This window comes from Trifolium pratense, linkage group LG4 (genome assembly GCF_020283565.1).
Source record: "Trifolium pratense cultivar HEN17-A07 linkage group LG4, ARS_RC_1.1, whole genome shotgun sequence".
NCBI classification, from domain to species: Eukaryota; Viridiplantae; Streptophyta; class Magnoliopsida; order Fabales; family Fabaceae; genus Trifolium; species Trifolium pratense.
The window spans coordinates 31734188-31757862 of NC_060062.1; the positions used below are offsets into that span (position 1 = coordinate 31734188).

General features: G+C 35.6%; 1 protein-coding gene and 1 long non-coding RNA gene across 3 annotated transcripts; both read right to left on the minus strand.

Annotated features, from left to right (window-relative positions):
• Positions 1-2844: 2844 nt before the first annotated feature.
• LOC123923494 (WRKY transcription factor WRKY24-like) lies at positions 2845-6927 on the minus strand. 2 transcript variants are annotated; one of them, XM_045976183.1, is made up of 5 exons: positions 6415-6927; positions 5750-5941; positions 4594-5270; positions 4154-4312; positions 2845-3547 (listed from the first exon to the last, which is right to left on the minus strand). In XM_045976183.1, exons 1-5 carry the CDS (start codon positions 6739-6741, stop codon positions 3127-3129), a joined length of 1776 nt encoding a protein of 591 aa, XP_045832139.1. In that variant the 5' UTR covers positions 6742-6927; the 3' UTR covers positions 2845-3126. The 2 variants fall into 2 exon arrangements, with proteins under 2 accessions (XP_045832139.1, XP_045832138.1); XM_045976182.1 differs by having other exon boundaries at positions 4594-5267; positions 6415-6846.
• Positions 6928-17974: 11047 nt separating this feature from the next.
• Positions 17975-18673, minus strand: LOC123921941. The gene is made up of 2 exons (XR_006814199.1): positions 18206-18673; positions 17975-18113 (listed from the first exon to the last, which is right to left on the minus strand). It is a non-coding gene; the product is annotated as an uncharacterized LOC123921941 (long non-coding RNA).
• Positions 18674-23675: the final 5002 nt, after the last annotated feature.

A 23675-nucleotide genomic window follows, 5' to 3' on the forward strand; every position in this document is an offset into this window, starting at 1 on the left:
AAAAAATTTAATGCTTCAAAGATATAATACACATATTTCGAGAGAATATTTCTATAATTATATTCTTAACATGTGCCTTAGATGCACATGTTAACATTTGTCTTGTTGCAAATTGCTGACATTATTAGTGGTGTCATTATACGTCACCATTATATTTATGAACACGACATGAACTATTTAAATTAGATCACAAAATAAATAAATATTAAATTCCCTGTTAATGTATCGTATAGTTCTGTTTTGGATAATTCAATTCTAGTCAATTTCATTTATGGTAATTAACTCTCTTCTTAACGTGAAAGAAAATTGTAACCTAGCTAACATTCGATTGGAAGTTAATAAAAATCATTACGTAGAAATTGAGTTCAGGTGATTATGAGTGTAACAAGTTGGTTTAGTTATGAAGTTGTTACGATAATACTATTAACTACTACAAAAATGTGACTTGTTATCAATAAGTTTAGTTCAGTTGACAGAGAATGATCGCATCATATTTTTATAGAAGTTAAAGTTCGAATCCGAACATTACACTTATTCACCTTTAATTTGAAATTTAAAAAAAAAAAAAATTGTGAATAAAAAATGTGTCTTGTTAAAATAGGTGATACACGGAATGTCTTTGCCTGAAGTAATCTTATCCAATTTTTTATTTCTACAATAGATGGCAAAGCCATAGAAAAAGTATATATTCATAAGAATCCATAAAAATACTAAAATTTATAAGCCCATTAATTAGCACTCATGTTGCTAATAAGGTGAGAAATGCGCTCTTCAACACCATGTCGAACTCAAGGTAGAACATTTACACATGTGGACGATCACAAGCACCAATCTTCCTAATGTATCATTTAATCATCATCCATTTAAGCTCACCTTGAAAGTGAGCAAGATATATCTCTACAACTTGAAAGCTCATCTGCTCCCTTGTAAGCTCTATCACATTTGAGTTTAATCTTTTGTGTGGTCATTTTCAATTTCAACCAATGTAGAGAATAATCTTCTATTTTTGGATTCTATACAAAGATTGAATAGTATTATTTGTCAATCTTTTTAGTGAAATTTTATATCACTAAAGAGGATTATTAAACCTTCTTCAAATATAACTTTGTTGCGCCATATCCACAAGAACCGGAGTATAGTCCTGAAAGTTGTTTGTCATCTCCAAATTAGGTCATCACTTGATAGTATAATACAAATTTTTTAGGTCGTAATTCAAAATTTGATTTATTACTTCGTCACTCAATAACAATATATTATTTTATTTCAGACTTCACTCCAACATATTTATGTTCCTACCAAGTGTAGGCTCATCTCTATATATACAAAATATTATAATATATGTTTAAATAAAAAATTAATGAATTACTCCAATATGACGAATCATTTAGAGGAATCTAAATTCAATTCGCCAACAATTTTTTGTCAGACTTTATAACCTCATTACCGAATTCTAAATTATCAAAGATTGATAATGAGAAAGTTGATATAAAAATAATAGAATAACTATAACATAGATTTAAATCTTAAACAACACTATATGCACTAGATTATTTGCGTGAACCCCTCTTCTGTCATTCAATTTAATATCCATGATGTACGGCAAAACATAATTGGATGGGCTCAAAAAATATGCTAGGTCGGCGGGGAGGGAAACTTGGGAAGGCATGTGTACCTACGTGATGACAATGAGCTAAGGACAAATCAATTTGAAATATTTGGCATCAAGCATAGCATAAGGATATCAATAACGTGTGTATCACGTAAATGTCTCATTCATTTCCACTTGTCATGCAATATACTCTTATGCAACTCATTATTATAGAAAAAGTTCCAAAAGTGATTTTTTTCCAAAATTACCCTTTTTTAATATGGCATTTAGATTTTGTAGTAAGATACGGCAAGAGGTTAATTGTGTCATTTTGATTGTAAAGGACAACATTGATGAGAAGACTGCCCCACTTCATGGATGGATAGATGAAGATGCTAGTAACCTCGAAACATCCATTTATGTATAGAGAAATTAAAAAAAAAGTTAGGAAACTACCAAAGTTGACCTTGACCCAACCTAACTATCAAAAAACCAATTTTATTTGGTATGAAGAAAAAAAAAACAATCTAGCACACATATTTGACCAAAAATGTAAATTCGTGATAAGAGTCACATATGCACTTCCTATGTATGAACATAGTCACCCTCTTTAAAATACATTTCTACTTTAAACCTCCTGATTCGATGTCTCTTTAGTTCATCAATTGTGAAGTACACATTTGCATCTCCTAGCACAAATGTAGACAACAACATTGAAGTTTTTGATGTCTTGAGACAACTTCATCGAAATGTGATCGATTACTTCAATTTAAAATTTTGCTTCAAAATGTTCAATTTGAAATTAAATCATTTGAGAGAATCTTAATTTAAATAGTTTTGTCATACTTTAATTACCTTTTGATACTTTGAATCACTAGAACTCCTTCCTCTAGAAATCAAAAAGGTTAGAATATAAAAGGTATAATCGTTAAAATAGTTTCAGTACTGCGCATTTCTTGTGAAAGTGTGCTATTTACGGATTGTCTCCAGACATTCTCTTCATGTTTCTTGTCCTACGCTGATTTGAATCGTCCATCTATCATTTTGTACCGTTGACTGCTACAATAAATTGAAATCGATGGCCGAAATTTGTGCAGGACCCTCCACTGATGTGAGATGATCCGGTTCCCTATTTAGCTTGTGAACAATGGCCAAGATAAATGAAATAAAATTAACAAAATCCTACAAAACATTAAAATGAGGCAAGCAATCCTATCATCCAAACTAGAGTCAAGCCAAGATAAGCCACAAAGTAATTAAAAAATTGCACAAACACCTTGTATAGGAAAATAAAATCTTTGAATTGTATACTAACCACTCCTTTGGCTATGAAATGTAAACTAAACCAAAACCAATCCTTTGGCGATGAAATGTATACTAAAACCACCCCTTGTGGTTGTCTAAAATTTACATAAAAAAAAACAAATGCAATAAATGGAATGAAGTTTATCTTATTTGTCAAAATACCTAAAATCCAAAACCCACTTCCCAAAATTTCCAACCTTCCATGTATCTACTAAAAATGAAAGAATCCTTTTTCAGCACAACAAAGATGCAAGGAAATCTTTAGGTTCATCATTAGCTCTAGAGGAAAAACCATTTTCAGTCATGTGTTGCTGCTGTTGCTGCTGCTGATGATTCATGTAAGGCATCATTTGATTCCCAAATCCTGAGATACCATAGTTTCCTTGACCAAGAAGCAAGTCAGGGTGGAAAGGACGTACTTGCCCTTGTGGCAATTGCATCTGTAAAGGCCTTATGGAATAGGGAACATTGGATTGATGTAAAGGGTTGCTTGGAGTTGGTCTGTTCATAGAATTGCTTCCGCTTCCACGAGCTGCAGGAACATCATGGGTGTGTTTTCCCTCATAAGTTGTGATCACTGCTTTTATATCATGTGATGCACGTTCAACATGTTTCCTTACAGGACAACCTTGGTATGTACATTTGTAGTAACTCCTGCAAGTCATAATTGAAACACAAAATTAGAGCGAAACACCGAAACAGACACAAACAAAGTATTGACACAACATTGACACTAATACTAACAAGTCGACACTAGTAATCACAAAATAGTGAAAAAATTTATAAGTGAATGTAATCAGATACTATATTGGTATCACTGACATTTGTTACATTTGTCGGACAATGACACTTATCAGACATTGACGCATCTCCAATAAGAAGTGTCGGCGTTACATAATCTTTTCCTAGATGGCATGCATTTGAGGAAAAAAATACTAAAGTTGCCAAATTGGACCAAATAGTTAAATTAGGATAGGCAAAGAAAATTGGTACAAGTGTAGATATAGTTGATTTTCCAAAAGAGCAAGCCTTTAATATGGTAAGTACCTAAAAAAGATAGACAAATAAACACAATTCATTGTAAAGTTGTAATGTTTTTACCACATTTGACTAGGTACATTTGTGTATTACTTGCATGGGAGTGAGAAAATCTATCATTGGATACTCAAACTAATAATAGAACTACAAAGCAGAACAAATTTCAAGAAAAATAAGACAAAAGTAGAATCTAAAGTTAGTAGTATTATTTATTTTTTTTACCTAGGATTTGGATTTCCCTTGACAACTTTCTGTCCATATTTCCTCCATTTGTAACCATCATCAAGGATATCAATGTCACTTGTTGTCTGAACAACAACTCTAGGTTCTCTCACTGTCCTGTGTCCAAGGACTATACCCTGATTTTCACTTTCATTTCTCCTAAAAAAAATTATGAAAAAATAAATTAGCCATGATTAATGAACAAAAAAAACTACATAAATGATCATATTAAGAAAGGTCGATGTAGTTTTAAATTATAGTCCGCAATCACAATATAACAATTTTTAAGAGTCTCAGACATCGTAACTGCAATTGTGGTCGGTCACATTTGCCTGCATTTTACCGTAAAATATATAAAAGTTCGCAGTATAACACAGTTGTGACTGCATTTAAACCCGTTATTGAATAAAAAAATAATCATAATAATGATAAAATCTTACCATCTTTTAGGTTCAGGTTCCTCTTCAACAAATTCATCAGCACCAACAGATCTAGCCCTCTGAAGAGAACTCTGCTCGAAATCATCATCTCCTCCGATTGATATCGATGAATTCTCAGGAGTAGCAACAGAATCCATTTGTCCATTACCATGTGAACCATATGAATGATCATGGATTTCATTACCATTTGGATTAACAGGAACAATAACAAGAGAATTAGAAGATGATGATGAGTTTCTCCTAAAACCAGCTTGAGGTTTAGGATGATTATGATTACCCTTATAAACTATCTCAGTAATTTGCCCTTCAATTGATCTCTCAACTTTCTTCTTTGTAGGACAATTAGGGTAAGTGCATTTGTAATAACTTCTTGGATTTTCACTTCCTCGAACTTGTTTTTGTCCGTATTTTCGCCAATTGTATCCATCATCTGATCTTCTGCTTAAGATTGTGTAATTGGTGTTATGATCTAATTGGAATCCATTGTTGTTTGTGATGGTTTGAACATTAGCAATCTCAGGAGAAAAACTCTGCATTGAAATGTTGTTTTCAGCTTGGATCATATTGGTTTCAGGTGAAAAACTCTGCATTGAAGAGTTGTTTTCAGTTTGGATCATATTGTTTTCAGGTGAAAAACCATTCTGATTTGTGATTTCTTGATAACTCCATGGTTGCTGCTGTTACATGAAAAAATTGAACATTATTAGATAAGAGAAAACATAGGTTTTTGAATAAATGAGTAAATGTATGTTTCGATTGACGGTAAGTTTAACGAAATCAAACTGTCATGTCATTTTATTGGACTTGGATTTGATGAAATTACAAATCCAAGCATTCACGCAGTCAGCACATTGGTTACATCGTGACAGTTGAATCAAAATCGGACGGTGCAAAAAGAAAACAAATAATGTTGCTTGAAATTTAGACCATCCGATCATGATCCAACCATAAATAATGTCGACAAACAATGTGTTGACATGTGAATGCACGGAATTTATAACTGCACGAAATCCAAATGCAATTTTATTAAAACTTTAAAGCCTACTATAGTTTTTATCGAAATCACAATCGGACACGGTAATTTTGTCAAACACACCACGAATCCTCACAAATACAAGAATGCAATAAATGCATTTAAAATTGGTTCCAACAGTACCTGTTCAACTGCAACTGTTGATGATTTTAAAGTAGTATTGGATCCAGTAACAGCAGGTCCTTGTTGGGTTTGAAAAGAGAAATTTGAGAAGCTTTTGTCAGATTCCTTTGGAATAATCTGATTCTCTTCAGAATTGTTCATCCAATTGTAGCTTTGACCAGCAAAAGAACCAGTTGTAGGAGATGGCAAAATCTGCATTGGAAAAACAAAAGTCACGAACCAAAAGCAGAACATAAAATCAACTAAAGCATGTTCAATGATAAACCTTTCGATTATAAGTAAATGAAAAAAATAAATTAAAGGTGTTAAAAAATAAAAATAAAAACTAAAGCATGTTCAATCACAAACCAATGATTTCTTAATTATTTAGTAAACTCGTGTCAAAAAAAAAAAATGAAAACTTTCATTTGTTCAAAGTTTTCTTAAAAAAAGAAACAGTCAACAAAACAAAAACAAAAAACAATCTTTGACCAAAAAACATGTTCAAACTTCTCATGTTTCAAATCAAACCCATTAAACATATCACTAATAAGATTATGAAAAAACAAGTCAACCCAAGTCAAAAAAATTAAAAAAGATCAAAACTTTCATTTCTCAAGAAAATTCTTTTATCAAACAAATATAAAAAACAAACAAAAAAATGAAGAGAATCAACAAAAACTAACATTGGAAGAGTTAAGCATAATAGGTGAATCAAGTAACTCAGCAGGACTCAAACCAGGAGGAATAGAAAAGTAAGAAGAAGGAGAAACAGGTGGAGGTGACAAAGGCAAAGAAGGAGGGGGTATAGACTTAAATTTTGGCACACCCCCACCATTTCCACCACCACCATAACCATAACCATTTCTTTCACCACTTGATTTCTCTTCTATAGTAGAAGCTAAAAGGTCAGAGAAAGATGAAGTAGTCATAAAAGGGTGTGTTGAGAAGGTAAAATTGTTTAAAAAATTGTTATTGTTATTGTTTTCTAAACTACTTGATGAAGATGTCATGGTGGTGAAGTTTTTGGTTTTGGGTTTAGGAAAAGTTTGATTTTGAGAAATGAAAGGGGTTAATATAAAGAAGAAAAGAAATGGGTCATGTTCATAGTACTACGTAATGTACAAGGTTAGTGTTTCTATTGGCTGACGTTGTTTCTTAGAAAGATGTAATTAAAAGGAATGCTTTTGTTTGACCATGGAAAGTTTTCCAACGTGGATTTTTTTTATATACTATCGATATCCGGACGACTGAACCGCTTAATTTGGTTCGGAAATAAGTTCTAACATCAAATGGTTCTAGTCTCACAATCACAGTGGCAGATAATTGAATCATGGTCCTCCCTACTAAGTTCAGGACCATCACCATTGAACCAACTAACGATTGGTTCAACGTGGATCTATGAAGCTCAAATACGTGACACGATACCGATATAGCGATATGGGAATATTTTCAAAATTCCTGATACGATATGGTCGGATACGTTATTTAAAAATAAAAATTAAATATATATAAATGCACAATATATAAACATATCTAAAATCGAAAAAATGATAAAAAAATCAACATTCAAACTACTCAAAATAAGCAAACCAGTGACAATTACGTATCAACCTTAGTACTACCCAAAAAGGACAATTATTACCCAAAAAAACATCATCAATACTACCAAAAAAAGACATAGTAGTTGGTTATTCATAAAGAACATCATACTCTAATATTCACCACTTAAGAAGAAACATGAATTGTATCGATTTCATCTCCTCCATTCAGTTTCCATTATCAAAGAGCATTAATTGTCTAATACTTCTCTAATACGCGTATCGGAGAAGTATCAGACATGTATCAGTTATATTTTTTTTAAAAAAATAATATTAATTGATAATACTTCTCCGATACGCATATTGAAAAGTATCTAACGAGTATCGGTATCTAATACGTGTTGGACACGATACTTCGTCATTTTTAGAATATCGAGTTTCATAGATGTGCATATTTATTATTGGGAATTTCTTTTTATTTTATTTTCATTTAATGTTTTTTATATTTATTATTGTTTTTTTGGTCAAAGGTACGTGAGTTTGACTGGATTGGCAGGTACTAGCACTAAGATATGCTGCTTTGTGAGTGTAGGAAATGGAATGTAATGACACTTTTCCATAATAATTTTAATATTTGTAAAAAATATTTGAGTTAAATACGTTAAGAATTTTACATTGTATAAGAGATAATTTGTAGATATGTTTATAAGTAGGGATGATTTTTATTTTATAAATCGATTTTGTAGAGATAAACTCAATCTAAATATAAAGAAATTTTTTTAAAGTTTTTAATGTAATTTTAATTTATTTTTTTGCAAATATGTATTTTTTTTTTAATGAAATTTCACCATTTTTAGAATATCGGGTTTCATAGACATGCATATTTATTATTGGGAATTTCAAAGATCTTATTGAGTAGATCAACTCTACAAATTTTTATAAAAATTCACAAAATGTAGTTATGTATTCAGACTATTGAAATTCAACGATTTTTTAAAAGTTTGGCGTACGTTCAATTGAAGTTGTTAGAAAATGTATCAAACGGTTTTGAATTTTTATAAAAAATTGTGGAGTTGATCTACTAAATGAGATCTTTGAATTCAACGGTTAGATTGAAGAAATATAATGTCGATATCGAGTTATTAAGCGGGGTAAGTCAATGGAGACTTACTCTTGGAGTCAATGGATCCCTCCTCTGAACTAATACTTGCATAAAAACACAATGAAAATGATTTTGCTTATTAAAAAAAAACAATGAAAATGATTTTTTAAAAAAACAAAACAGATAAATTCAAAAATAGAGTCAGGACTCAGGAGGACTCAAATTGGCACTTCACTCCTAAAGACACAAACTTTAACCACTTGGCCAACTACATTTTCGTGTTACTTTGTCACGTTTATTAATATTTGTAGTGTACCCTTATAATTTTATATATGTATATGGTATCTAAGTAATTTCCAATTTATGGGGGTGGGCCATGACCCACCCCCAGCTCCGCTACTGAAAGTGGAGAATATAAACTGAGTGATGATTACTATAATAATTGGAGAGTAAAATTTAAAAAATAGCAATTAATTTTACATTGGAAAGTAAAATTACAATTATTTTGGACAAATATTCGGATTATAAGGGGCAAATGGATTTACGGTAGTCGACTTAATCAGCTAAGACGCAGTTAGTGCATGTCCGATTAAAATTAGAAGGCTTGGATTTTAAAATAGTTTTGAATTTTTAAGATATTAAAATTCTGATCATAAATCTAAACTGTCTGATCTTTGATTAAACGGTCTTGATTTCACCGATCGCATCCAATTCAGATTTATTATGAGGGCACTAGTTAAGAAAAAAATTTACATTGAAAACAACATTTTATATTTTTAAAAAATAAAATACACAAATTTTAAGACTTTTTATCATATTTAATTCCTTAAGTAGTACCACATTAAAAAGAAAAATTCCTTAAGTGGTACCCAAATATATTTGTTAGTATTTTCTTGTTTTAAAATGTGATAATTTTCTTGTTTTCACCTGCGCTTCTGCTCAATCCAGTTGGCAAGTGGCTGGACTGTCATCTTTCTTGGGTTCCACAGCTTGTCAGCAAGGTAGTGCGGCAGATAGAGTGTTTGTCTTGTGTCGGAATGAGGATTACGCTACTATAGGTAGAGTGGCTATGCTGTTATGGTGTATATGGCATAACCGGAATGATAAAATTTGGAATGATAATGTTAGAAGCCCAAACCAAATTGGCTGGGCTGCGTTTGATCATTGGAACGAGTGGATTGCAGTCCATAAGTTGTGAAGTAACGATGATCATGATGTTCCGCTTGTCAGCACAATTCGGTGGGAAAAGCCTCGTATAGGATGGTTAAAGTGCAATGTAGATGCATCATTTTTTGTCGGTGCAGATAGGACCGCGATGGGTGCTTGTTTTCGTAATAATTCTGGTGAGTTTATGGCTGGAATTACGCAGTGGCAGCAACTGACTTTATCAACAGAGGAGGGTGAAACATGGACACTATTGCAAGCTATGAATGAAACTAAGAGTAGAGGTTTTGAAAGCGTCCAGTTTGAAAGTGACTCTCAAGTGTTGGTTGATGCTATTCGTACCAAACGGCGAGGAAATTCAGAGTTTCTTTCAATCGTTAATGAAATTATTCTTGTTATGTTATCATGTGTGAACTTTGAAGTTAAGTTTATTAGGAGACAAGTGAATTCGGTTGCTCACACTTTAGCTAGGGCGACCAATTCCTGAACTAGTTTCCATAGATTTGAGATTATTCCTTCATGTATTGAACTTTTGATAATTAATGAAATGCAGTAAGTTTGTTTGGTTAAAAAAAAAAATGTGTGTTGGACATAAATTTGGTATTTATCAGTTAAATATAATTGGTGGGTCCAACATTTATTTTGAAGGTTATATTGTCAAAACAAAACTTTCAAATATTGTGTCGAGGTGAGACTACATCGAAACACAAGAGCGCTTCGAGGGCGTCGAAAGGCGTACGTTGGGTTTGGCTTTGCCAGGAATCTGTCGAGAGAATGAAATAAAGTCGACGAGGTTAGTTGGGCCAAGCCCAAAGGAGCAACAACGGCCCAATAAGCATTGGCGCGCATTGAAGGAATGAAAGATGAAAGTGGAGAACGTGGGTCGACGTGGCAGAGCGAAGAGCGTCCAGATGATCAAGAAGCAGATACCACTTCGTTGTAGTATTTATAGCAGTTTTTCATTCAGAACAAGGGTCACAAAAATTTTATACAAACACTCTCTCTAAAATTCTAAGTACTCAGCGATCGAACGAAAGGAATTCAGAGGAGAAATGTATGTTTTGTGAACCATCTTTATTTGTAATTGCTTTTCATTTAATGCAATTTACTTTCCAGCAATTTTCTTTAGTTTAATTCGAATACTTGCTTGAGAAACTGCTACTTCGAGGCGATTCGAACTAGTTTCTCTTGTATTAATTGAAAACGTTTCAATCTCTAAGTGTTTGTTTCCTTGTTAAAACGAACATTCAAACATTTCTCTTAAATAAATAAAACACAAAATTGTCCTGAGATTTACTAGTTGGTCTCGCGAGTTTAAATACTTAAACTAGCGGTTGTTTACCAAATTTCCACGTAAACAAATTGGCACGCCCAGTGGGACTGGTTTTGTGTTTATTTAAACTATTTTCTTATGTTGTGGAATGAGAAACTTGTTACTCGCATATAACTGATGATAAGTTAGGTTATGGTTAGAACTACTCAAAGATCTAACTCTAATAAAAATCAAAATTCCAGTGCGATGAGTAGCGAAGCAAGTTCGAGCGGTGGAGTCGATCCACCTCCACAGAGTTTGGGCACATCTGAGTTGGTAAATGTTCCAATATTCTCCAGCCCAGCCATCTCGAATGTGCATGATGTCATTCCAACTTTGCCAATACCAACTATGGCAATTCCGTCCGTGACTGCTGGTCCTGGACGTTCGAAACCACCATCAGGTCATAATTTTATGTATGGGCCTCCCCCTACACTTGGCTTAGGGATGCCAGTTTTCGAATCTGATAGGTATACTTCATCAAGGGTGACTCCCACACCCTTAACGACTGCGTCTGTGTTGTCTTTGAGGCAACAAATGGATGAGAGCAACCATGAAATGGTTAATCTCTTAACACAACAAATTAGTACTGTGTTTAATCCATTAATTCAGAATACCAACGAAAGTTATCAAATGTTGGCATTTCAAATGAGTCGAATTGCTGACTTTTTTGGGACTCCCCCACCACCTCCTAGAGTAAATCCTGTTACTCCACAAGTGATATTACCTGCAATGTCTTCAACTCCAGTACAGCAAAGGCCAACTTATGTGGCCAATGAAACAGTTCCTAACCCAACACCTACACCAGTTGTACAAGAGGAAACTCATTATCCTCACGAGGTTAACCAAATTCCTCAAGTAGTCAATCAAAATCCTCCTGTTGTTAACCCAAATCCACAAGTGGTTCATCAGAACCCCCCAGTGGTAATGGTTAGGAGGAACCAGGATCCTGATGAGGTAGTGCGAGAAGTTCAGAACAATAACTTACTTGGCCAGCACAATTTGGCTAACATGGTCGAAACGATTTTGGCCCAAAATGGCCTAAATACGGGTTGTCGAAGGCCAAATTTTGTCTCTGCCTTCAATGAATATGTGCTGCAAACAGAGTTACCAAGAGGTTGGAAAGTCCCAAAGTATACTAAGTTTGCTGGGGACACTAATGAGTCAATCGTAGAACATATTGCTAGGTACTTAGCTGAATCTGGGAATTTGGCAAATAATGAAAATTTGCGAATGAAGTATTTTCCTAATTCGCTTACCAAGAACGCGTTTACTTGGTTTACAACTTTGCCTCCCAATTCGATCCATAGTTGGGCCCAATTGGAAAGAACTTTCCATGAGCAATTTTATATGGGCCAAACTAAGATAAGCCTGAAAGAGCTAGCCAGTGTAAAAAGAAAAAACCAAGAATCAATTGATGATTATTTAAATAGGTTTCGTTTGCTGAAGTCCAGGTGCTTTACCCAAGTGCCTGAACATGAACTAGTAGAAATGGCTGCTGGTGGGTTAGACTATTCGATTCGAAAGAAATTGGACACCCAATACCTTCGAGACATGTCACAGTTAGCTGACAGGGTGAGGCAAATCGAAAGACTAAAAGCTGAAAAAGCTAGAAATTCTAAGTTTCAGAAAAAGAAAGAAATTGGTTTTGTTGACTCTTGTGATAATGAAATTGATTATGAAATGAGTGATGAATACTTAGAATTTGAAGATAGTGATATTAATGTCGCTGAATTAAAGCCTGGGCCTCCTTACACTTGTAAGTTGTTAAGGCCGTCGAATGGAAAAAATCCAGTCGAACCAAAAAATGATAAGTTCGTTACGAAAACTTATACCTTCGACATTACTAAGTGTGATGAAATTTTTGATTTATTGGTGGCTGACGGCCAAATTATTGTGCCAAAAGATATGAAAATACCATCGATAGAGCAAAGAAAGAAAAGAGGTTATTGTAAGTTTCATAATTATTTGGGACATAAAACTTATCAATGTGTTGTTTTCAGGGATTTGGTGCAAAAAGCGCTGAATGAAGGAAGGCTGAAGTATGCTGATAAGGCAAAGCCTCCAATGAAAAGAGGGTGCGTGAAGTGTATCCCAATGTTGAGGAAGAACTAGTGGACTTCCTGAATAGGTGCAAGCTGAAGAATGCTGAAGTGATGCTTTGCCCTAGATGCAGTGCTGTGTGCGACAAAGAGGCCACTGCAGGCCTTCAGAATGTTGTACCTTACACTGAAAATAAGAGAAAATGGCCAAAAGCTAGGCCAAACCAAAAAGCTTGGCCTTACAAAGGAGCCAATTGGGGAAAACCCATCACCAAAGGCCTTTCGATCCAGCAAAGGCTAGGCCCCCAAAACACTTTCAAACCATCTGGGAGAGCACCTGTTAACCAATGGGTAAGTGGACAGCATGTAACTTTCAATCGAAGAATGATGGAAAATGGAAGTTCTAGCAATGTCAATGTGAACATTGTATCTGAGCCCAAGGGTTCAAAAGTGGTAGCTGGAAAAGAAACAGTAAATGCTGCCACAGAAGTCAACAAATACTCTTATAGGAACAACTATAAAGGAAAAAATCCTATGACTCGCACTCAGTGGCGAAGGTTTCAGAGGAAACAGAAGTTGACAGCAAAAGATGCTGAGGCTGGGGGCAAGGTTATTGCAACCCAGAAAGCTGAGAAGGTTGAAATGGCCAAGAGGTCAGCGAAAGAGAGACTTTCCATAGTATTGGAAGAGTCAATTGCTGAAAATGCCCAAGAAGGGGCAGAAGGTGAAGATGACATGGAGGATGATGATCTCCTGGATGAGGGGTCTGATTTCGACGTTATGGTTAATGTAGTGTCCATCTTGCCGTTGGAATATGATGTGCCTACGGAAGTCAACGAGTTGGAAGAGGACTTCGAGGCCCTTAATTTGGCTGATCATAAGCCAATGTGTTACTATGTTATGCAGAATGGTTGTGTCGAAGAGCAAAAAGCTGTCTTCGAAAGGCCAGACCTGGGAATGCAGAACCACTTGAAGGCTTTGTTTATTAGAGCAAAAGTCAATAATGTGGGAATCAACAAGGTCTTAGTTGATGGAGGAGCTGTGGTGAATATCATGCCCCACTTCATGCTGAAGAAATTAGGTCTCTATGATACAGACCTTCATTCCCACAATGTGGTGTTGGCCAACTATGAAGGAAAAACTGGCCATTCCCTGGGGGCAGTGCAATTGGAAGTATGTGTTGGTAGCACGGTTCGAAAGACCTTGTTTATGGTCATAGCTGCCAAACCCAATTACAATCTGTTGTTAGGCAGAGAATGGATTCATGGTGTTGGAGCTGTTCCTTCAACCATGCACCAGAGATTAATCATCTGGAGAGAAGATGGTTTAGTCGAGAATGTGGAAGCAGATCAAAGTGCGTATGTTTCAGAGACAGGCACTGTTACTTTGCAGAACTTCGACAAGAACCTGGCTTCAATTGCTCCTTGTGGTGAGCAAGATGCTGCCTTCGATCCAAATGAAGTGGTGTCAAAAAATGTATACCATTCAGTTAAGCTGCATCCAACCCATGGCTTTTGTTGGGAAAGGGAAGACATAGAGAAGCCCTTGTTTGAAGATGCATACCCACCAGTGTCTGGATGGGTCAACCATAATGAGCATGATGATTAAGTCCCTAGCATGATGATTAAGTCCCTAGCATGGGATCGAATTACGGCTTACGCAGCCGAAAATAGAATCAAGATGGCCCTTGAGGCCATTAACGTTCAAGATGATATGGCTGTCGAAGCCAATGGTAACTTAAGAGGTGAACTGGCCTTAGAGGCTAGTGAAGTAAATGATGGAAAAAAGCAAAGGTTAGACTGTATCTATGATGATGAGCCTTTGGGTTTTGAAAAAGATCCACACAGTTCGATTCAAAGAATGCAAGCCCAAGATCCTTTGCAAGAAGTTGATATTGGAGATGGCTCTGTTAAAAGGCCAACTTATATTAGTGCCAATATTGATCCAACCCTAAGGGAAAGAATGGTCGAGTTGCTTAAGAAATACAGAGATTGCTTTGCATGGGATTATAACGAAATGCCTGGGCTGAGCAGAAATCTGGTGGAACATAGGCTACCCCTTCGACCAGATAAGAAACCTGTGAAGCAGCTTCCAAGGAGGTTTGCGCCAGAAATCATGACAAAGATCAAGGCAGAAATTGAAAGGTTGCTCAAGTGCAAGTTCATTCGAACAACCAGGTATGTAGAATGGTTAGCTAATATTGTCCCTGTCATTAAGAAAAATGGGTCACTTAGGGTTTGTATAGACTTTAGGGATTTGAATAATGCTACACCAAAAGATGAATATTCCATGCCTGTAGCCGAAATGTTAGTTGACTCAGCAGCAGGACATGAGTACTTAAGTATGTTAGATGGCTATTCAGGTTATAATCAAATTTTTATTGATGAGGACGATGTGCCAAAAACCGCATTTCGTTGCCCTGGTGCTTTAGGCACCTATGAGTGGGTAGTGATGCCTTTTGGTTTGAAAAATGCTGGAGCAACATACCAAAGAGCCATGAACTTGATTTTTCATGATTTTATTGAAATATTTATGCAAGTTTATATTGATGACATTGTTGTGAAATCCTCTTCACAGGATGAACACATTGAGCATCTTAGAAAATCATTCGAAAGAATGAGAAAATGTGGATTAAAAATGAATCCACTGAAATGTGCTTTTTGTGTACATGCAGGAGACTTCCTTGGCTTTGTTGTGCATAAAAAAGGCATAGAAATTAACCAAAACAAGACAAAGGCTATCATGGAGACCAAACCTCCAGGAACGAAAAAACAGCTTCAATCCTTGCTAGGAAAGATCAATTTCTTGAGAAGGTTTATATCAAACCTAAGTGGCAAAGCTCAACCTTTTTCTCCACTGCTGAGGCTCAAGAAAGGTGATGTGTTTGAATGGGGAACGGAACAACAAAAGGCATTTGATGATATTAAGGCATATTTGTCGAGGCCTCCAACTTTAATGCCTCCTATTCGAAACAAAGCAATGAAGTTGTTTGTCGCAGCATCAGATTCGACTATCGGAAGCATGCTCGCGCAAGAGGATGAAAATGGCGTAGAAAAGGCTATTTATTATCTAAGTAGAATTTTAAATGATGCTGAAACTAGATATAGTTCAATTGAAAAACTTTGTCTATGTTTGTATTTCTCTTGTACCAAACTTAAGCAATATATCAAGCCAGTTCATGTTTATGTTTATTCTCATTTTGATATCATTAAGCATATGTTGTTAAAACCAATCTTGCATAGTCGAATTGGGAAGTGGGCTTTAGCTTTAACTGAATATTCATTGACTTATCAACCTCTGAGGGCTGTAAAAGGCCAAATAGTGGCTGACTTCCTTGCTGATCATTCAGTGGTTGAAGTTCCGATAACATATGTGGAATCTGAGCCTTGGGTGTTATACTTTGATGGCTCGAAGCACAAACATGGTACAGGAATTGGAATCTTAATCATTTCTCCCTTAAGGATTCCAACAAAGTTTAAGTATAAGATTAGTGGAACATGCTCCAATAATGAGGCCGAGTATGAGGCTTTAATTGCAGGCCTAAAGATTCTTTTAGACTTAGGGGCAAAACATGTTAAAATCAGGGGAGACTCTGAGTTAGTAATAAAGCAATTGGCAAAAGAATACAAATGTATTCAAGAACACTTGATGAAATACTTTGTTATTGCCTTCTCGTTACTAAAACGGTTCGATTCATGCGATATTCAACATGTGCCTCGGATCGAGAACCAAGAAGCAAATGATTTAGCCCAAATTGCTTCTGGCTATAAGGTAACAGGAGAAAAATTAGATGAGTTAGTTGAAATTAAAGAAAAACTAATCTCATGTGAAGTAATATCCCATCAGCTGGGGGCAAACGAACAAAGTGTTGAAATGGAGTCAGAAATGGCAGATGCACACTTTGATGAAGTGATGACCGAAATTTTCGTAATTGACAATTTGGCTGATGATGATTGGAGGCAACCCATTGTTAAATACCTAGAAAATCCAACAGGTATAGCCGATAGAAAGGTTAAGTATAGAGCCTTAGGTTACACAATCATGGGAAATAAGTTATTTAAGAAAACACCTGAAGGAGTTTTATTAAAGTGCCTCAATGAAAATGAGGCGTACGTGGCAATTTCGAACGCCCATAGTGGGGCTTGTGGTGCCCATCAAGCAGGCCACAAAATGAAATGGCTTCTGTTCCGACAGGGATTATATTGGCCCTCCATGCTTAAGGATTGCATAGAATATGCGAAAGGGTGTCAAGAGTGTCAAAAACATGCAGGGATACAACATGTTCCAGCTAGCGAGTTGCACTCGATTGTCAAACCTTGGCCTTTTATAGGCTGGGCTTTAGATTTAATTGGTGAGATTAGACCTGCGTCATCAAAAAACCAACGTTATATATTGGTTGGGATTGATTATTTTACCAAATGGATAGAGGTTGTTGCCCTAACAAATGTGGATCAGGAAACGGTGATCAATTTTATCCAAAACCATATTATTTATAGGTTTGGGCTTCCTGAGACGATCACTACAGACCAAGGAATAGTGTTTGTTGGTCGAAAGATGCAAGATTTTGCTGAACAATCAGGTTTTAAACTAATAACTTCGACGCCTTATTACGCTCAAGCAAATGGCCAAGTTGAAGCATGTCGTACCCCAATTTTTGACCTAAGATCCCGTTGCATTCACTTTTTTTTTTCATATCTTTTGTCCGGGATATTCCTTTATTTTTTAAACGAAATTTCGGCAAAGAGGTATTTTAAAATACCTCATTTTCGTTTTGGTTCAAGTGTCCTTTCGTCCTTTTTCTTAGTGTTAGTCTTTTTGTTTTATTTTTATATCTTTAGTTCTATTATTACCATTATAATTATTATACTTATTATTATTATTATTAAAAATAAAAAAACATATAAAAGAAAAGGAGCAGCACGCTGCTTTCCCTTCCCCTTTCTTTTTAAAAAATTTCCTTTTTCCTTTTTATTATTATTGGTATTATTATAATAATGAAAAAAAACAAAAATCAAAAGGAAAAAGAAGAACAGCAACAGCACGCTCCCCTCCCTTTTATTTTATTTTATTATTTGTTATTTTTTGTTTAATTTTAAACAATACAAAAAAAGAAAAAAAAACACGCAACAGTACTGCAACCGGTACTGCTGCGCCTCCTTGCCTCCTCTTTCTCTTCACCTTTTGCTGCAACTTTAACTACAACAAGCAACAGTACATCCCTTTCCTGCAAAAAATCTCACTTTAATCAACAAGTTCAAACAGCAGCAGACCAAACATTTTGCTTTTGTAATTTTCCATAAAACTTTGTTCACTCACACACTCTAGATCAAATGTCAACTTTGATCTTGAAAGCTCTATAAATAGAGCCAAAACACACGCAGAAAAAAAAAAAAAAAGGAGAAGAGAAAATTTCAATTGAGAGAAAACACATAAAATTTTCACAAGAGTAAAAATATATCAAAGAAAGAAAGCAGTGAAGAAGAGGAGTCCGAATCTTTTGGTCTTCAAGGGTTAGTTCGACCTTAACTTATCTTTTTTTCCCTATTTTGTTTAAAAGTCTTCCTTTTGGGTTTGTTTTGATTTTTGTGTGTTTACCAGAATAAAAAAACGAATCACAGAACTTAGATCAAATATTTTGAATAATTGCTTTTTGTCTTGGTTCGGATTTGGATTCGAAAAACAGTTTCTTGGGTTTGATTTTGGGTGTTTTGAGGGTGGATTTAGTGTTTAACACCAAAAAAAATAAAAAATAAAAATAAGAAGAAAAGTGTTCCGGCGGCACCGCCGTACTGTTACGGCAGCCGCCGCGCCGGAATCTAAGCTCCGTGGTGGCAGCCCACCGGAGAAGATGAAGATTCATCTCTCCTTATGAACCCTAGCAGAGAAGAGGGAACTGAGAAAGAGAAGAAGGAGGAAGTGAGAGAAAAAAAAAAGAAAGAATGAAAAAAAATCGGTAGGATTTGGGTATTTATACCCCAGCCTGATCCTGTGTGCGCGTGTCTATCGCAGCACGCCATAAGCCCTTTTGTTACTGCCGCTGATCTTCATCACACGGCTTATATTCTTTTCTTCCCGGACCAGATCAGGACTGTCTGATCAATCACACGGTCAGATGTGATTCCTGACTTTTGTTTGTTTTTTTGGGCGTTTTGGGCCTGTCTGGTCTTGGGCCTGTGTGTTTTTACTATACTCGCACCCCCTTTTATTACAGGTTTGCACTCCCTTATCATTTCAATTATTTATTTAATATAACAAAACAAAAAGATCAAAATATGTTTTATTTAGGGTTTATTTTTGTTCGGGATGCTTATGTCCATGTCCAAGGGAATAAATAAATTCTTTTTTTTTTCGTTAACCTCGCGTCACGTTTTTTTTCACTTATCCCTTCAAAATAAAAAAAGTTTTTGTTTTCTAGTAAAGAGGATTTCAACAAAAGAGGAGTGGTCGGACGGATGACTTTCCACCCCTCGGTTGCTTTGGATTTCTTGCCGGATGGCTTGCGGTCCGAGTAATCGACGCTAAAAAATAATACTTTTCTTTAAAAGATAATAAAAAACTTTCAAATAAATCAAAAATACTTTCAAAAAATAATCTTTTCCTAATAAACTTCGACTTTCGTCGAGAGACTTTTTTTCAACCTTTTTTCCAAATAAATGCTTTAATACACTTAAGCATGTTTAAATATTTTTCAAAAGAAACTAAAAAATAAAAAACAAATTCAAACATTTTTGCCGCTTGGCTTTTAATTTTAAAACATTTTCACAAAAGAGTTTAGATATGAGTCATCTCTATGGTCGAGAATTCTAATATTCTCCATAACATTAAAACAATGAAAAATGTGATTTCTTCTTCATTTAGGAGAGTTAGTGGCATACTCGACGATGAATTCCGAGTGAGAGCCCTTCCCTATTATGAAGCAAAAATCTCATTTTAGCATGTTTGTGGTGGATTAAAAGGAGTTTAAAACTTAAGATGACGACTCGTCTTTCCTCCTAAAAAATAACCAAACAAACCATTTTACAATTTTTACCCCGAACTACGGGATTTTGATCCTTAACGGGTACGTAGTGCAAGAGACCTTGCGTCTTCTCAAATCAAAATTAATAAAATATATTTTCTTTTTCTTCTCATTATCCCAATTATTTATAAATAATTATTTACAAGCAAATCCTTTTTAGCACAAAATACACATAAGCACAAGAGGTTCCCGTAGAGTACTACGGATACAAAGGGTGCTAATACCTTCCCTTTGTATAACTAACCCCCGAACCTTTTAATCTCTAAAAAATTTAATTTTGGGTTTATTCGATCTTTTTCCCTTCCCTTGGATAAATTAAAGTTCGGTGGTGAATCATTTTTTGAGAACCAAAGCTAGCCAATAGCTTGGCGTCCGAAAATCACCGCGACAGAAATGGCGACTTCACTGGGGAATCCCCAAGAGGGTTAAGCCTAACTTGTGTATATGTCATTTTGTGTTATATTATTTGCTTGTATATCTTGTTTATTTTATAATACTGATTTATTTGGGCTTATTACTTATGAGAGAAAAGTCCTCTACCCGGACTTGAGCAAACACTTAAGATAAGTTAGTGGCTGAGTGTTGACCTTTGAGGTGGATGCCTCGTAGGGTTAACATGAAAACCACGCCTAGAGTAGACTCTCTTGGAGATGTCATTTGTCTTGCGAGGATTTGCAATGACGACGATATTTTCTCGTTGGGTCCATGACTCTAGGGACCTTTTTTGAACCGGTCTAGAACCTTGAAACATGTTATTAAGGACTTATTTCTAGAGCCCTAGTTGGTGGTTAAGCGTTGACCTTCGTGGTGGATATCTCGTAGGGTCGACGCGAAGGCCACACCTAAAAGAGATCGTTTGTAACGATTGCAGTCTTGTGAGGATTTGCAATGGCTGCAATATTTTCAAATAAAGATCAATGATTTTAGGGACCATTAAGAAACTTAGAACCAACGTGTGAGGGGGTGGTAGTCCAAATGTTTTAAAAGTTAACACTAGATGACTTGAAATTATCCCGGACCATACCCTTGCATCCATAACCATGCATCCATGCATTCATGAAAATTTTTAATTTGGTTTTCAAAGAACTTGGGATTCCCTTTGCAAACGTCATAGGTTCTGTAATCCTTCCATTATCAATGAAATGAAGTTTTTTCTCTTTTCCACCTTTAGAAACGTTGGTATGCTTTGTTACCATTCATACTCGTTTTTTCTCTACCATTAGTAAATGTTGGTACGTTTTTCTCTTTTCCTTCAGTAAAAGGTGGCACGTTTTTCTAAAAAAGGAATTGTGTCCTTATGATGTTTGCAATTAAAATATTGAGTTCCTTGAAAACCAATAAAAATAAATCATGGGCATTGCATTTCATGCATCATTCAAGTTTTCAAACTCTGGGAACTATTCGTGCCTTTTCTCTCCAATCTTCGAGTCGGTCACAAAGTACAACACCGTGCAAACCTGAAAAAGAGAATGGACGCATCCAAGAAAATATTGAGCTTCATGAAGAGGTAACAACGTTCCAAACAATTGTCAGTTCAGAAATTGTTGCTACTCCAGCTTCTGTGCCTCCATTTAGTGTTTCCTAGCATCAAATAACCAATGAATTTTTCGGGGGCATGCCTTGAACACCGATGCAATCAAGAAATACTTCGCCAAAAAAAAAAAAACAGCTCGCTAGGTTGAAAACCCGAAAGGGCGGCTTAGGCAAAAATGAGCGTCTCGGTGGATCGAAAACCTGAAAAGGCGGTCTAGGCAAAAATTAGAGACATAAACAGAAAATAATCATCCCGATAGATCGAAAACCCGAAAGGGCGATCTATACAAAAGTTAGGGATTATGGCAAGTAATCACACTTGGCAAAGTTTGACCATCTTGGAGGATTCTTCACCAAAGACTCCCAATTCAATGCCTAAGGGATACCGACCTGCATGCTTATTTGTAATTTTTCTTGTTTTGATCAATAACAGATTGCATGCATAACTTGTTTATATTTGAATTCTAATCTTAGTACAATGAATATATTTGTCTTGAAGAAATCCATTTGTTTCACTCATGTTTGCTTTCAATTAAACTGTTTTTTATGATACCTACCAATCCTCTTGCTTAGGCAGAAATTGGAGGGAGGATGATGATTGAAAACGCAAAAACTATGATTGTGTGCTTTTGAATAAAACCCTGTTGATGATGTACAGGCATTGTTTCAATTCCCAAACACCGGAGATATAAGGAAGATAATCCCTCGTTAACCTTGTTGAGCCTTTGAAGTAGGAGTTTCTTTTCAATACAAAACATAACCCTTTCATTTAACCTGGGGCATGGGTAGTATTCATTTTATTTGACCAAGTGTTCAGATTTCATTAAGATATGTACCTATGAGGATCAACCGCAATAGCTATCCTTCATTCTTCAAGAGATGAAAAAGGGGTGTGAAACCACAATGGTTATCACTCATCCATCAAGGGATAAGGCAGACAAAACCCTTTTCAACTTAAGACAAAGTGATACGATTTGTTCAAAATCAAGATATCAAAAGACCAATCAAAAGAAAGAAGCAAAAAAAAAAGCCCGCTAAGACCAAGCTTGAAAACAAGTGGCTTAGGCAAAAATTAGGGCATCCCGCTGGACTACCAATTCAAAAGAAGGAGTTCAGGCAAAAGTTAGGGAAAATGAAAAATGAAAAGTGAAAGGGTTACTAAAGCCAAGGTCTTCAATACCAAAAAGAACAAATCTGTGTGACTACAACCACAAAGACAAAAAAAAAGGGTGACTGCTACACCGAAAGCCTCATTGATTCTTTAAGCGTCAAATTTTTTTTTTTTTTTTTTTTTTTTTTGAGAAATGAACACTCTGGTTGAATGAAATGAACATAGGACTGAAGAACATCACGAAGAATGGGTGGGCACAAATAACCTTTGAGCCTTAAAATCTTTTTTTCTAAAAACCGTGAACCAGGCCACGTTACAACCCTCAAAAGTCCTAATTGAAACAAGGTTTATTTCGATAGCACACTTTTAAGCGCTCCTGGCTCCCATAAGTTTTGCTCAAAATCTGTGATGGTATCATATGCTTTTGTATATTTGTTTTTCAAAAAATCAATGTCATATCTTTACCAGTGATTCAATCACAAGGTTTGGCGACATCCTTTTAATAAAATCTTCAAGACTCACATAATTGTTGCATTAGAATTCTCATTCTTAGAATAAACTTTTTTTGCTTGTAAAACATTTGTTTGATATCAAGGAAACTTACAATTAAGCATGAGCAAGGGGCATTTTGTCTAGAAGATTTGTTGAGAAAATAATACGTCAAGCACCGTCAATCTGGGGCAGTTACCTCGAGATTTGATGAATCTCTCTGTGAATCCATTGATCAAACGGTTTATCGCAGAGGCCATACGGTCTGGGGCAAGTTGTGAATTGAAGGCTACCATGATCAGCACAATGAACTAGGGGCACCCGAAGTGGTTTCTAGGGGCAATCCAGATCTGTCAAGATGGTTGTTGTGTTTCTTCCTCTTTAAGCCAAGAATCATTCTCCGATAGAGTTGATCTTTTGGGACATGTGCAATTTCTCTGAAGTAGAGTGTTGGGTATATGATCCAGCATTTCCCGCAACTAAATACTGAGCTTGAACGTTCCCCAGTGGTCCCCGACTAAGCCTCGAAGAAGAATCCTCGTTGTTATCCTTTCGACAGGATCTGAGGTATTAGAGGTTCCTCCCCACGAAAGTATTATCCTCTCCCCAGTGAGAGTTGAGCATTGTAGAAGGAC

Excerpts from the sequence above, each read along its gene's own strand:
- LOC123923494 (XM_045976183.1), bottom strand. The coding sequence starts at position 6,741 with ATGACATCTTCATCAAGTAGTTTAGAAAACAATAACAATAACAATTTT. Across the intron at positions 4,313-4,593 it reads GAACCTGAACCTAAAAGATG|GAGAAATGAAAGTGAAAATC; the intron begins GTAAGATTTTAT and ends AATTTTTTTTAG. Across the intron at positions 3,548-4,153 it reads AAGGGAAATCCAAATCCTAG|GAGTTACTACAAATGTACAT; the intron begins GTAAAAAAAATA and ends TATGACTTGCAG.